Here is a 15004-nt window from a genome sequence, read left to right on the forward strand (position 1 = left end):
GTTTGGTGAATTGTGACTACCGCGAACAATGATATTGTCTGGGGTTCCCTGACTCTGTCAAGGCCGCGTCCCACCATCAAATAATTTGATCAAACTGGTTTGAGCAAACTGAAAGTGACAGTTAGTGACGTCACATCCTGAGTGTTCATTGTGGATAATAATGAAAAATATTAATTTTAAATAAAGTACAAACAAGTTAGACAACTCAATACAAAAAATTTGATCAAACTAGACTGATAGTGAGAGCACAGATTGTTAGAATTTCAAAAAAACTGCAATTGGGACGTCACTTTGACGTACTTCCTGAGTTTGCTTAAACTGTTTGATCAAATTATTTGATGGTGAGACGCGGCCTTTATGCTCTCGCTCTGTCATCTATTATGAACACCTGTGTAGGTCCGGGGTTCCCGACTTACATCTGTGAATTCCCTATGGGGTGCCTACATGGCAGGGAACACACACCGAAATACGGGTTGCATACATGTAGGAGAAGAATTGTTAAAAACTGAACTAACTAGGTTTATCCAACTCGATACAAAACCGTTCATGAACGGTTACGAGTATGCGCAGTAACGGAAAATGTGTAACTGCGCAGAAATTTTCGTTATTGCGCATGTGCGTAACAAACCTTTAAATCTGGGGAATTCTGTTGAAAATCTGGCAACTTTTAAAACACAATTTGGGGAAATAAATTTTTTGGGCTTGGCAACGCTGAGTCCACGACAGATTAGATTAACCGTTGTGCGCGGTGGGGTGCGGACGAAGCATGTTGCCGCCTGACGCCATGCAGCTTATCGACATACACGATATTCAACATTTGTCGCGCGGCGTTGCATTCTATCTAGTTTACGAAAGTGGTTCGACTAGTTTACAGACAACATGAGAAACGAAGTTAAATTAATATTGGAAATAGAAAACAATGATTGTTTATACAATTACAAATTAGTTGAATATTCCAGGAAAGATATAACGGATAAAGCTTGGGCAGAAGTAGCGGAAAACACTAATTCGACAGGTAAGGAATATATTTTTAGTACTAATTTAAATATTTTATAATATAATATTGGACAAATACGATATAAATGTTTTAAACACAATAATTATATTGCCATAAGAGATCCTCGAGGTTTTATAAAATAATTAGCTTAATCACAAGTATGTTAGACAAGAAGTTGCAAAATTGGAATGAAGATTTGCCGGACACAATATAAAACAAAAAGAAGACAGATGGAAAAAAATTCTTATAAATTGGAGACCGTGGGAATATAAACGAAGCAGAGAAAAGGATTAAGGAGGCCTATGTCTATGTCCAAAGATGGACCGAAAAAGGCTAATTAGATAGATAGATAATTGTGAGCAGAAGTTCTTCTTAAATTCTTCTTAAATGTACAAGTACCAACTAATGTATAGCCAGCGTCATTAATAGATAGTTATCATTTTTATAATAGTAATGTAGTTTAACACGTTGACTGCCAGTCTACTTTATGTAGGTTTTCACCGAGAACCGTTTATTTTCTTTGGTATATAAATGTTTAATTTTTTTTGTAAATAAATTTATATGTTGCATGTATGTATCGGTTTTAGAACGTCTTTCGACGTTGTCCGATGCCTAACTTCCACGTCCTTCTATCATCCCATTGGCCATCTCTAAGATCCCTTGTACTCATTGCTTTGTTACCCCTTCTTTCCATGTCTTTTTGGGTCTTCCTCGTTTTTTGCGGTTTGGTGGTACCCACTGCATGATCTTTTTGGCCAATCTTGTGTCTTCCATTCTTTGAACATGACCATACCAAATCAACTGTTTCCTCTCAATGTCTGTTGTTAAGTAACCATTTATTCCAATTCGTCGTCTTACTTCCTCATTTCGAATTCTTTCCCTACGGGATATACCTAACGATCTTCCAAACACATCCATTTCTACAGCTTCTAATTTTTTCCTGTTGTTCTCGGTTATTCTCCAAGTTTCTGCTCCGTAAAGTAGGCTGCTTTTAATAAGTGTTTCATAGATATTGTATTTTCGCTGTATTCCTATTTCGGAGCTCCAAAGTATTCCATTTAGACAGCCAATTGTTCTTCTAGCTTGTGTTACCCTTTTCTTTATTTCCTCATCGTCTTTTCCCGTTCTATCGAAGATTACTCCCAGGTAAGTGTATTCACTACAGGATGTGATTTGTTCATTATCCTCTAGTTCGATATTGGATAGCTCAGCTCCTATGGGTAGGTATTTAGTTTTTTCCACATTAATTTCCAAGCCCCCCATACTGTAGGTCGTCTTTATCATTAGCTATGATGACTTGGTCATCAGCAAATTGTAAGGTATATAAACAAACCTCTCCGAGGTCTATACCCATACCGTGGCATTTACGATTCCACTGGTTTAGTGCTTAATTTATATTTTTGCTAAATTTATATGTTTCCAACTAAAATATAGAGCTGGAGATGAATTCATTAGATCTTCACTAGCTTGTATCATCATCCTCCAGCCTCTTGCGTCCAAGGTTGAACATAGGCCTCCCCTAATTTCTTGCAGTTCTGACGGCCTTGTGCTTCCTGCAGCCAACCACAACGATTATTTTGACGTCGTCTGTAAATCGTGTAGGTAGTCTACCTCTGCTTCTTCTGTCTGCTCGTGGTCTCCACACTGTAATTCTTTGGCTCCACCGGCTATCATTCATTCTAGCCTCATGGCCCGTCTAGTTACACCTCAGTTTGGTTGCTATGGCCTGGCTTAAGGAGAGTGTTTCGGTGCCGTAAGTCATGACTGGAAGTCACGACATTGGTCGAATGTCTTATTTTTCAAATAATTTGGCATATTGCTCTTGAAGATGTCTGACAGAGCTAGCAAAACCTGCCTGTTCCATTGGTTTCTAAAAATCTAATTTTGTTTCCAATCATTGACTATTATTCTTATGAATCACTTGTGGAGGTGGTTTAACATGCTTAGGGGTAGGTAATTCTCGAGGTCTGTTCGAGGATCGCCCTTTTTCTCTAATAAAATAGTAAGTGCACTGTGCCATCTTGTAGATGTTTCACTTTGGTTTAGACATAAGTTGAACAGTTCCTTTATATTCTCTAAATCTTTGATTAGTCTGTCTGTCCCAATCTTTGCGATATTATCTTCTCCCAGAGCTATATTTCTTTTCATTTTCTTCAGTGCATTCCTTATTTCGTCTGTTGATATATCAGGTATCAATTCTGATCCTTGGTTGATTTGAGCTTTGTTGATTTTTGTATAATTCAGGTGTGAAAATACTACCCTTAGTAATTCATATCTGTGGGTGATGATATTTCCATCTTTATTCTTTAATTTTGTTGTTTATTTTATGCCCTTTATTAATTTTCTCCTTAGAATTTTCAGGCTCTTATTATCTTCAATCGATTGTTGGATTTGTTCGCTTTTATAATTTCGGTTCTCTGTTGTTCGTCCTAATAGATTTTTGTATTTCTTTACTTATCTCTCTAATTCCATGGTGTTATTTGCTTCTACTACTTTGCATTTTTCTCATCTCTTCCATTAATTCTTGTAATCAACTATTTTTAATGGGAAATAAGCCACAATTTTACCAAAAAAATGATTTTATTAACGTTTCGACGCCCAAGTCGGAAAAATATACATTTAAATACATTTAATATTCGTTTAGAACAAAATAGTATACATACTTTTGATAAACTAAATAGAAATAATGACATATTAGCGACAGTTGTCAATCTATCAAATAGACATTTAAATGCAACGGAAAATGTTACTCATATCATCTATCATCCATCTATTCCAAAATTAGACATAATTAGCTCAGTGGAAAAAATATCCCAGTGTTAACCAACTCATGAAAAAGAACAATATAGGGTACTATGTAAACTTGAATTGAAAAAATCTAATGAAATTGAACAGAACATCAGCAAAGAGGAAATGAAAGCTTTAAAAACTTTAAAAAAATGATGACTCCATAACAATACTACCAGCGGATAAAGGAAATGCAACTGTAATAATGTAAATGTATCAGCTATAATGGAGTTATTGACATTATGTACTAATAAAATAATAATATTTTCAACTAAATAATGAATTCTATAAACAAAATTTTGGTCTAGCAATTGGCTCTTCTTTATCTCCATTATTGGCTAATATATTTATGGAGGATTTCGAAACTAATATCATTTCTAAACAAAATTTAAAACCCACAGTATGGTGGAGATATTATGTAGATGATGTGTTTTCAATATGGCCTCATAGATCAGAATTGTTTGATACAATCCTAAATAGTATTATAAACGATCAAGAAGAGACAATAAAATTTACAATGGAAAAGGAATATAATAACACTCTACCTTTCCTCGATGTTTTAGTCTCAAAGAATTATACTGGATATGAGACTCAAGAAAACCAACACACCCCAACAGATATTTCAATTACAAATCAAATCACAACATCAACGTTAAAAAGGGAATCATTAAATCCTTATATGATAGAGCCAAAATTACTTGTTCTAACGAAAATTCATTGTTAGAAGAAAAACAATTGTTAACATCTGTTTTATTAAAAAATTATTATCCTTTATCGTTTATAAATAAGGAATTGTCAAGATTGGATCGGTTAGAACAGAACAACGTAGAACGGGATCCTACAACATTCACAAGAAATAATACGAGGAAAATAACAATACCATATATAAAAGGACTATCCGAGAAACTTAAAACAATAGGAAATAAATTCAACATTTCAACAACATTCAAAACAACAAACACGTTGAGATCTATTCTATCTAAAACTAAACCTAATAATGAACAAGAAAGAACAAAGAATTGTATTTATAAAATACCTTGTGATTGCGAACAATTTTATAATAGGTGAAACATCAAGGCCATTAAACGTTAGAATAAGTGAACATCAGTCTTATATTAAAAATAGAGAATTTGATAGATCTCAAATATGTCAACACGCATGGGATAATGAACATAGAGTTCAGTGGAGAACATAGAGATTCAAGTATAGTCCCGAAAGAAACAGATACTAAAAAGAGAAAAATCAAAGAAGCGGCTCTAATTATGCTAAATGAAACCAATTGTGTCGCAAATTCCTCGGTAGAATGCAGTAGGATGTGGTTACCCATACTGAAAGAGGAAGTCAATAGAAAGAAAATACTACGATTAGTAAGTCAGTAACATATCGAGTTAGTACATATTTTATATTTTAGTATTATGTATATAATACCTCATTCATCATTCTCTTTGCCTTATCCCTATGCGGGGTCGGCTTCCCTAATTGCATTTCTCCACACAATTCTGTCTTGGGTCATATCAATGTTAATCCCCTTTACCAACATGTCCTGCCTTATCGCCTCCCCCCAGGTCTTCTTTGGTCTTCCTCTCCTACTCCTTCCAGGAATCTGCACTTCAGCTATTCTTCGTATTGGGTGATTAACGTCTCGACGTTGAACATGACCGAACCATCTTAACCTATGCTCTCTCATTTTGGCATCAATTGGTGCCACACCTAGACTTCCCCTAATATACTCATTTCTAATTTTATCCTTCTTTGTCACTCCACTCATCCATCTAAGCATTCTCATTTCCGCCACATGCATTCGTTGTTCCTCTTTCTTTTTCACTGCCCAACATTCAGTTCCGTACATCATAGCCGGTCTTATGGCTGTTTTATAGAATTTTCCCTTCAGCTTCATTGGAATTTTTCTGTCACACAACACACCACTCGCTTCTTTCCACTTCATCCATCCAGCCCTAATTCTACTGCATGCATCTCCATCTATTTCTCCATTACTCTGTAATACCGATCCTAGGTACTTAAAACTATTGCTTTTCACAATCATTTCACCATCCAAAGATACCATTTTATTTGTAGTAGCTCCATCTTTAAATGAACATTCCAAATACTCTGTTTTTGTCCTACTAAGTTTTAAACCTTTTTCCTCCAGAGCTTGTCTCCACTGTTCCAGTTTTTGTTCTAAGTCTCTTTCACTATTTCCTACTAACACGACATCATCAGCATACATTAAGCACCATGGAATGTTACCCTGTAGTTTCGCTGTTATCTGGTCCAAAACTAATGAGAATAAATACGGACTAAGCACAGAGCCTTGGTGCAATCCTACTTTCACATGAAATTTATCAGTCTCTCCCACACCTGTCCTAACACTAGTCGTTACTCCCTCATACATATCCCTCACAATCTTTACATATTCACCAGGGACTCCTTTCTTATTGAGTGCCCACCACAGAATCTCTCGAGGAACTCTATCATATGCTTTCTCAAGATCAATGAATACCATATGAGCGTTTGTTTCTTTACTCCTGTATTTTTCCATCAACTGCCTTATAATGAAAATTGCATCTGTTGTTGATCTATATAATGTTGATCTATATAATGATCTATATATGTTGATGTATATAATACCTATGTATTATTAATATTATTTATAATTTAAAATAGCATATACATATTATATATTAAACTCGGAATTTGGTATTATATTTGAGAGTAAACTAAATGTAAGCCCAAATACTTACGATGTCGGGATAGTATCACGAGGTTTTTCCTGGTTTTCCCTCGTGATTTACTATGGAGTCTCTAGCGAGAGAATTTTACTGCCACCGCTGCATTTGGTTGTCTTTTTAAAGACAGATCACATGCTATGATTTTTGTGGCGGATATTCTTGAGTTGGGTTGATTTCATGTAATCAAATGAACTATCTTTTAGTAAAGTAGTCCCAGGAACGCAACTCATCAATATTGGCAATATCATTTTAAAGTTTTCTACTTTAAAATGTATAATACATGTCTGAATTGCCGATATAAATGAGTCAGATTAAATAAATTATTAGAAGAATTTTTTATTAAGCAACAACATTTTTGTTCATTTTAATAGTATTTTGTATTTTGACAACGACACCCGACTTGGGCGTCGAAACGTTAATAAAATCATTTTTTGGTAATATTGTGGCTTATTTCCCATTGAAAATAGTTGAATATAAAAATGCCACAAGGAAATAGCTTCAGGACAACATTATTAATTCTTGTGTTTGGAAACTTATTCTTTCGTTATATGATTTCGTTTATCTTCTAACTTTCCTCTATAGCTTCTATCTATAGTAACGCCGTTCAGGCAACAGTATTAATGTATCTGAAAAGAAAACAGTAGGTACTTTAAATACTAAAAAAAAAGAATGTGTGTGTACTTTGTACGCACGTAAGAAGTTATACTTCTACTACATATTATGTGATTTTTAAGACAATACCAAAAATTTTAAAAAATAAAAGAATAAAACGCACACAAACACATTGAAAAATGCCACAAAGAAAAAATGATTTCTGAACGATAATAATTGTTGGCAAAAATTTTAAATGCGCATTTTCTGAAAAAAAATTATATAACAAATATACTTACAATCATAAAATGCATAAAAAAATAAAAAAATAAAAACTTGCATCGGGAATCGAACCCGTGAACTTCGGGGCGCTTTGATTCGTAATCGAAGCCTAGACTCACTCGTCCAATTCCACATTATTTGTCATGTGGAAAAATAGGGTAACTGAACGTTTTACTGTTTGATAGTTGTTTTGAATATAATTAAATTATGTAGTTTAAATTTTGTGGAAGAAAATATTAAAATATAACGAAACAGTAAGAAAACAATATATTAGATGAAGATTGGTAGAACTTTTGTTGGTAATCAAATTAAGTATGTAAATCAAAGCATTACATACCTACTAGATAAATAAATCTACGCCAAAAAATCATAATTTAAAAATAAAAATCGGACCTAATTTGGGATTTCTCTCTAAAATCCCCATTCTTGAGAAAATAAATGTACAGTAGACCGTCGATTATCCGAACGTCGATCAACCGAACGACCGCTTATTCGAACTATCGACTCCCGCGTCCCGCACTCGAATACCGAGCAAGCGTTAGTAATTGACGCTTAAGGGGAGGGTATGGTTTGAAATCAACATATCAAGCACATTTTTGTGAATTTTTTCGAAGCTATGGTAGAATTATTTTATTTTTAAATTAAATAAACATATTAAGTACAATTCAAAGAATATTTAAGAAAAAATTCAATCCAAAATATTGAAAAATAAGCCATTGGCGACAAATTTTGACAGGCATCTCAAAAAAAAATGGATTTTGCTGTGGACATCAGAACTTATCACTGGATCACACGAAACAAAAAATTCAAAAAGATTTAATTAGCTTATGAGTTTCGCGAGGTAACAACGTCGAGTTTTTTTTATTTTTAATGATTTATGAATTTTTGGTATTACTCAGAAATCAAAAATACGAAAATTTTGATAAAAATTTTGTGAAAACCAACAGATTTAATATTGTTGAACAAAAAATAAGCACAAAACGAAAAATATCTCGACGTTGTTACCTCACGAAATGTCTAAAGAAAATATATGCAAAATTTCAGGTAGATCGGTCAAGTAGTTTTTCAGTTACAATGTCCACCGCATTTGGAAAAGCAGTTTTGAGAAAAACACTTTTAAAATTTTGACAACTGCATCTTCATCTTCTTATTTGTCTGCCAAATCGTAAAGTGATGAACATTGAAATATGTTTTTTGAATTGCGGAGTAATCTACAAAAGAGAAGGCGAACAGTTGTTTAACTTTTCTCACTACGCTCAAGCGTGCTGGCGCGAAGCCGCGGCAACGCGAGTCGAAGGTAGGGATATTCAACACCCTGTATCTCTGGTAATTTTACTCCGATTATTTTGAAATTTTCAGAGTATTCTTGAAAGTATGCACTTTTATTTGAAATAATAAAAAAAATTAAATATTTCAAACCATACCCCCCCCCCCCCCTTAACATATCTTCAATTTTCTTCAATATTGTATCCAAAAATAATTATGTTGTTGCAAAGACTGCACTTTTTTGTTTAGTTGCTAGTTGTCATTATCAAGATATAAATAAATATGTAAGTATATAAATATGGCTTTTATTCACTTGTGACTATAAATATGTATCAATATATTGTAGTTCCATTATCCGAACAAATCGGTTTTCCGAACACCTATGTCCCCCAATTAGTTCGGATAATCGACGCTCTACTGTATTTCAACCTAATCCAAATGTATAATTACAATATGATTATAATAAAAACTATTTACCAAATTAGAATGAGTTTTCCTTGTCCAAAATAGTCCAAAAGTCCAAAAATATAGGTATATGAAAACTATTTAAAAAGGCAGTATACCTATTAACTAACTTTTGTTTGTTGTTTCTTTTCACACAAATTTTAAAACGCAACAACCATAAATAATCAAACTACAGCTGTGCCACAGCCGCCATATTGAATAATTTTTGACATGCCATTTGAACATCCAATCAGAACAAAGTTATAATGCGCATGCGCCGGGATCATAGGTTTTAACATATAAAAATTCACCCTCATATCGCCGGTAAAGAAGTATAACTTCAATAAGTTTATGTCATGTAGCGTAACAATAACTAAAAAATATATTTTTTATTGTAGTGACCGAGTGCAAAGAGAGGTGGAGAAATATAAGGTCATCATTCCTCAGAAGTTTGAGACCCCTGCCTAATGGATCCAAGCCAAAAAAGTCTTACTATTTGAATGATTATTTACAATTTTTATTGCCTTACATTAGACCACTAAACGGGGCTATTAGTGGTAATGTTCCACCATCTGACACGCAAAAAAGTATAACATCTGAAGATTCCCAAATCGCTAATGACGAGGTCTTCGATGAGGAACCACCCGATTATGGAATTGTTGAAAATGAAAATGAAGATGATGATGAATATCCTCCAGAAGTAAAAGAAGAACCACTTGCGCCATTAATACAATCTGAATGCTCCACCACGGCTCCAAGTTCTTCCAGACATTCCCAAATTTCTATCATAGGAAATCGTCGTCGTAAACGGCCTATATCCGACGTGGAAAAAACTTTTATTAAGTATTTACAAAATAAGGCCAAGAAAAGGCCAAGCAACCAAGATTTCTTACAACATTCTGTAAACCATTCCAATACTGTAGAAAATCCAATGCTCTATTTTTTTAAGAGTTTATTACCTGAATTTGAAACCATGACTGAGGACGAAATAAGATCATTTAAAATTCGAGTTATGATTCTTATTGACGAGATAAAAAAATCAAATTCTCACAGTTCTTCATCATCTACGATCGCATATCCTAAAATAGAAAATGTTTGGGAAGTGTCAAACAGTTCTTTATAATAAATAAATAATAAATATCAATAGACCAGGGCGGATCTGTTTTGAGGTGGATGTAAGAGATGACATTCGGATTTTTGCAGATGAAGTTAGGTGACAACTTCAATAATTATAATTGACTTACGCTCCTTCTCAAATATGACCGGAACATTAATAAAAAAAAAGAATGTGTGTGTACTTTGTACGCACGTAAGAAGTTATACTTCTATTATTATGATTTCAACGAAATTAATATACTTAACAGGTTATTTGTATTTTATTTAAATATTAAACTAACTTTCTTTACCTACCACTTTTAAAATTTTTTTATTAAAACGATACCAAAAATATAAAAAAAAGAATATGAATCGTCCGGGATTTGAACCCGGGACCTCTTGATCTCCGGTCACACGCTCTACCACTGAGCTATGCTATATCCCTTTTGCTTTGACAGGTTACAAGATTTCTCATACATACTGACCAAGTGAAGTATACAAAAATACTTTAAATATACTTACTATTATTATAAAATATCTTATTCCCGTGGAAGACAAATCCAAAGACACAAAAATTATAATAAATAATACATTTACTAAGAACACTAATAAATCCTTTTATATGATATAATATGACTTATTTGCGCTGACAGCGCTGATACATGCATATCTTGAAAGATTAGCAACGAAATACATACTGTCTGTGTGTGCATGCGCCCGGCATTATAAAATTTCACTCTCGATCGTAAAGAAGCATAACTTCAAAAATTAAAATATTTAAAAATTTCGAATAACATCGAATTTTTTCTACTTTCTTTGCTTATAACTTTAAAACGATTTATTTTGGAACAAAGTCGTACAGAAATAAAATAAAGATAATTAAATTTTGTATGATATACGACTGGTTAAAAATGTCTTAAATCACCAATGTTTCAAAGTTATAAACAATTTTTTGGCTTATAAACAAATTAGTTTTGCCACCGGTTGCAACGGCCTGCTTTATTTAGATGGACTTACCCAAGCCTTGTTTATGTATTTGGACCCGTAGAACACGAATTTTTTGGGTAAAAGTTGATCCAGATGTCGATAAGATTGTTATAAACATAGAACTTGAGGAACTACATAACAGCGGTTTTTCGTAAAACAAAACATTTTTTGTACTTTTTGAGTAATTCTAAGCAAAAGATTTTCTTACAAGTTTTTTCGTCGGATGCATAGTATTTGAGATAAACACGGTTGAACTTTCAAAAAATCGAAAAATTGCAATTTTTGAACCCGAATAACTTTTGATTAAAAAATAAAATAGCAATTCCGCTTACAGCATTTAAAAGCTTAAATCAAATTATATCGGTTTTGATTATTTGCATTGATAAAAATTAATTTTTTTATTGTTAAACAAAGCTATTTGTTTATAAGCCTAAAAACTGGTTTATAATTTTAAGACATTGCTGAGGCCGCTTTAATAATCCGATTTTAATTCTGTAAAGTGTATTAGATAGGCAGAGCACCTCTTTATACAGAGTGAGTTTGATGTATGGAAACACTCAATTATCTCGAAAACGGCTTGCACGATTTTTATAAATTTTGATAGGTAGGGATTTTCTAATGCGTTCGATATTATAGTGCTAATTACATTGTTGTCAGATCTTCTGTATTTCTGCAAATCTAACAAACTTTCTTATTTCAAATGGAACACCCTATATATTTTTTGCGTTTTGAAGTCCTTAAGAAATGCTGATTATTTTTCATGTTATATTCCCTATAACTGAATGCCATAATTTCGGAGTCATTGCTACATTTATTTTAATTTTTTTTTTTTAATTTTAACAAATTATAAAAATCAATTTTCCCGGCCCAGGTGGATATTATTTTAGGTTCTTTGGATCATTGGGAACAAAAAAGGTCTTTTGTAATTTTTCTCTAAAGTTAATCGTTTTCGAGTAATAAACAATTTAAAACTGAAAAAAATCGAATAATGACGATTTTTAAGGTTCTAAAACACAAGTAAAAAATATAATTTTTGAAATTATAAAGTACCTAAATTCAAGCCCAACTCTTCTTCTGATGGCTTGCCATAAGATTGTTTGTCTCTTTTTATTCTAAAACATTGATTTTTAATTTTTAATGAAGTGCATATGAGAGGGCGGGCGATCAGGCTACATTAACATTTAAAATGACAATGTTTTAAAATGAAACAATCTTAAATTACTTATCGGTATCTGATAAAATAAGTATTGAGGGTGAATTTGGGTACTTCGCAGTTTCAAAAATACAATTGTTTATTTGTGTTCTTGAACCGTGAAAATCGTCATTATTCGATTTTTTTCAGTTTTAAATTGTTTATAACTCGGAAACGATTAATTTTAGAGAAAAATTATAAAAAATCTTTTTTGTTCCCCATGATCAAAACAACCTAAAATAGTGTTTATTCGGGTCAAAAAATTGATTTTTATAATTTGTTTAATTTTTTTTTTAATAAATGTAGCAATAACTCCGAAATTATGGTATTTAGGTATAGGGCATATAACATGAAAAAATTATCAGTATTTCTTAGGGACTTCAAAACACAAAAAATATACAGGGTGTTCCATTTGAAATAAGAAAGTTCATTAGATTCACAGAAAAACGGAAAATATGACAACAATGTAATTAGCACTATATTATCGGCCGCATTTAAAAACCCATACTTACCAAAACCTATAAAAATCGTTTAAGCAGTTTTTGAGATAATTGAGTGTTTCCATACGTAAAACTCACTCTGTATGTAAAAAATTTAGCCAACTTCTAAATGGTCTACTTTTTGTTCAGAAAGATTTTAAAAAATTTGTACTTTTTTAAAAACATTTAGATTGCAAATTTATTATGCAAAATGTATTAAGTCGATTTTAATGAAATTTGGTAGTCGGCTTAAGTATGCTATAAGAATTTTCTAACCGAATTACTAAGGTTCTAAATGCTACCGAAGTGGTTAAAAAACTTTGAATAACAGCAGCCTTATTTTGCCCAATTATTTTGTATTTATTGCTATATTGCAGAAAGGGTAATAATTTAAGACATTTTTAAGCAGTCGTATATCATACAAAATTCAATTATCTTAATTTTATTTCTGTACGACTTTGTTCCAAAACGAATTGTTTTAAAGTTATAAGCAAAGAAAGTAGAAAAAAATCGATGTTTTTTGAAATTTTTAAATATTTTAATTTTTTATTAATGTTCCGTGCATATTTGAGAAGGAGCATAAGTCAATTATTATTATTGAAGTTGCCACCTAACTTTATCTGCAAAAATCTGAATGTCACCTCTCACATCCAAAAATAGACGTTTTTTCACAGTGGTCTACAAGAGAACACTAGAAAAATGTACTTTAAGAATAAAGAAAATAGTAAATATGTTCATAGAGAAATTTGTATACTTTTTTACCTTATTAATGTCCAAAGACAACACAGCCAATCTAAGGTTATGTTACTGTACTATGTATGTCATATTGATTTAGATTTCTAGATTATGGAATTAATCCTAAAACACTGGTACACTATGGCTAGAAGGCACCGTTGCTTAGTTCCAGTAGATTATTATGGACCAGGTCTTTCATAGAAGAGAGAAACACAAGAATGAATCGATATAAAACAAGAAAAAAGAGACAGGGAAGACAACTCTTCAAAAGAAAAGGGCGCAACTATTTTTAAATGTTTGAATTCCAGAAAAACCGAAATGCAATATTTACAAAACAAAGAGGGAAGTTTAACTATTATTAAAGTAAAAGATGGTAAAACTCATTAAGTAAATCAAAATATTCAAAAATATCAAATATACATACATCAAAAAAGAATAAAATATTTATTTTTCGTACTATTGTGTAAATTTTTTAATTTGAAATAACTTATATGTCGTGTAGTCAACTATTGAATGCAAGGGGATCCGTCCTATCTATCTATAAGCGAGGTTCCTACAGCCTCTGTCGCTTCTCGCATTTCGACCGCCGTCCTTTTCTGTACATCCATTCGTCTTCTTTGATGGCTCTATCTCTCATGATGTGTCATATATTTTCTTCCCAGGCAACTGAAGGCCTTCCCCTTCTTCTTCTTTGTTGTGGTATTTGGCCATCTTTCTTCATTCATTCGTTTCAGGTGACCGTACCACACTAGTTGTCTCGTTTCAATCTACACTGGAATACACAGTATTTGTCCTCCTTCTAATATCTTCATTCCTGATGTGATCTGTTTTGGATATACCACAAGCTCTCCTTAGATAATCCATTTCTACTACTTCTATCCTTTTTTCGTGATCTGCCAAACTTCTGCCCCATAAGCCATAATAGGCTCTACATGGCTCTACCAAGGTACGAAAGATTGTCAATTTCGTTTTTTGTCTTATATCTTTAGACCATAGTAGAGAGCTTAGAATGTTTACCGCTTTTTTGCCCTGCTGCGTTCTCTTTTCGATGTCGCTTTTGGTAGTGCCTTCTTTAGATATTATAGATCCGAGATATTTATATTCTTTACATGTTTTTGTGGTTCTAATTTCTAAATCTGAATCTTCTTCATCATCCCCTCCGTCCAAAAAGGGAAAAAATGGCTGCTGAATTAGGGAAAACTTATATTCTCAGTGGGACAACCTAAGATAAACTTGGATTAACCCGCTACTAACTTTGGAATTAACTGGGACTACGTTTGGAGTACAGACAAATAGACTGGAAACAAAATTAGATTTTTACCAACTGCAATCTAGAGAAGAGGCAACATTTTGGCACTAACGACCACCTCCAATGCATAAAAGGGATTATAGAAAAATCCATCGAATACAACCGACGTGC

General features: G+C 32.7%; 1 protein-coding gene across 1 annotated transcript; it reads left to right on the plus strand.

The window, feature by feature from the left end:
* Positions 1-767: 767 nt before the first annotated feature.
* On the plus strand, positions 768-13825 carry LOC114334010 (uncharacterized). Its single transcript, XM_028284013.2, has 2 exons — positions 768-1015; positions 9495-13825. The coding sequence occupies exons 1-2, from the start codon at positions 880-882 to the stop codon at positions 10217-10219; spliced, it is 861 nt and encodes a 286-aa protein (XP_028139814.2). The 5' UTR covers positions 768-879; the 3' UTR covers positions 10220-13825.
* The last annotated feature ends 1179 nt before the right edge of the window (positions 13826-15004 follow it).

The sequence above is a fragment of the Diabrotica virgifera genome, chromosome 4, assembly GCF_917563875.1.
Source record: "Diabrotica virgifera virgifera chromosome 4, PGI_DIABVI_V3a".
Classification (NCBI taxonomy): Eukaryota; Metazoa; Arthropoda; class Insecta; order Coleoptera; family Chrysomelidae; genus Diabrotica; species Diabrotica virgifera.

Coding starts and splice junctions, on each gene's coding strand:
- LOC114334010 (XM_028284013.2), top strand. CDS start 880: ATGAGAAACGAAGTTAAATTAATATTGGAAATAGAAAACAATGATTGT. Junction 1,016..9,494: donor GGAAAACACTAATTCGACAG/GTAAGGAATATA, acceptor TTTTTATTGTAG/TGACCGAGTGCAAAGAGAGG.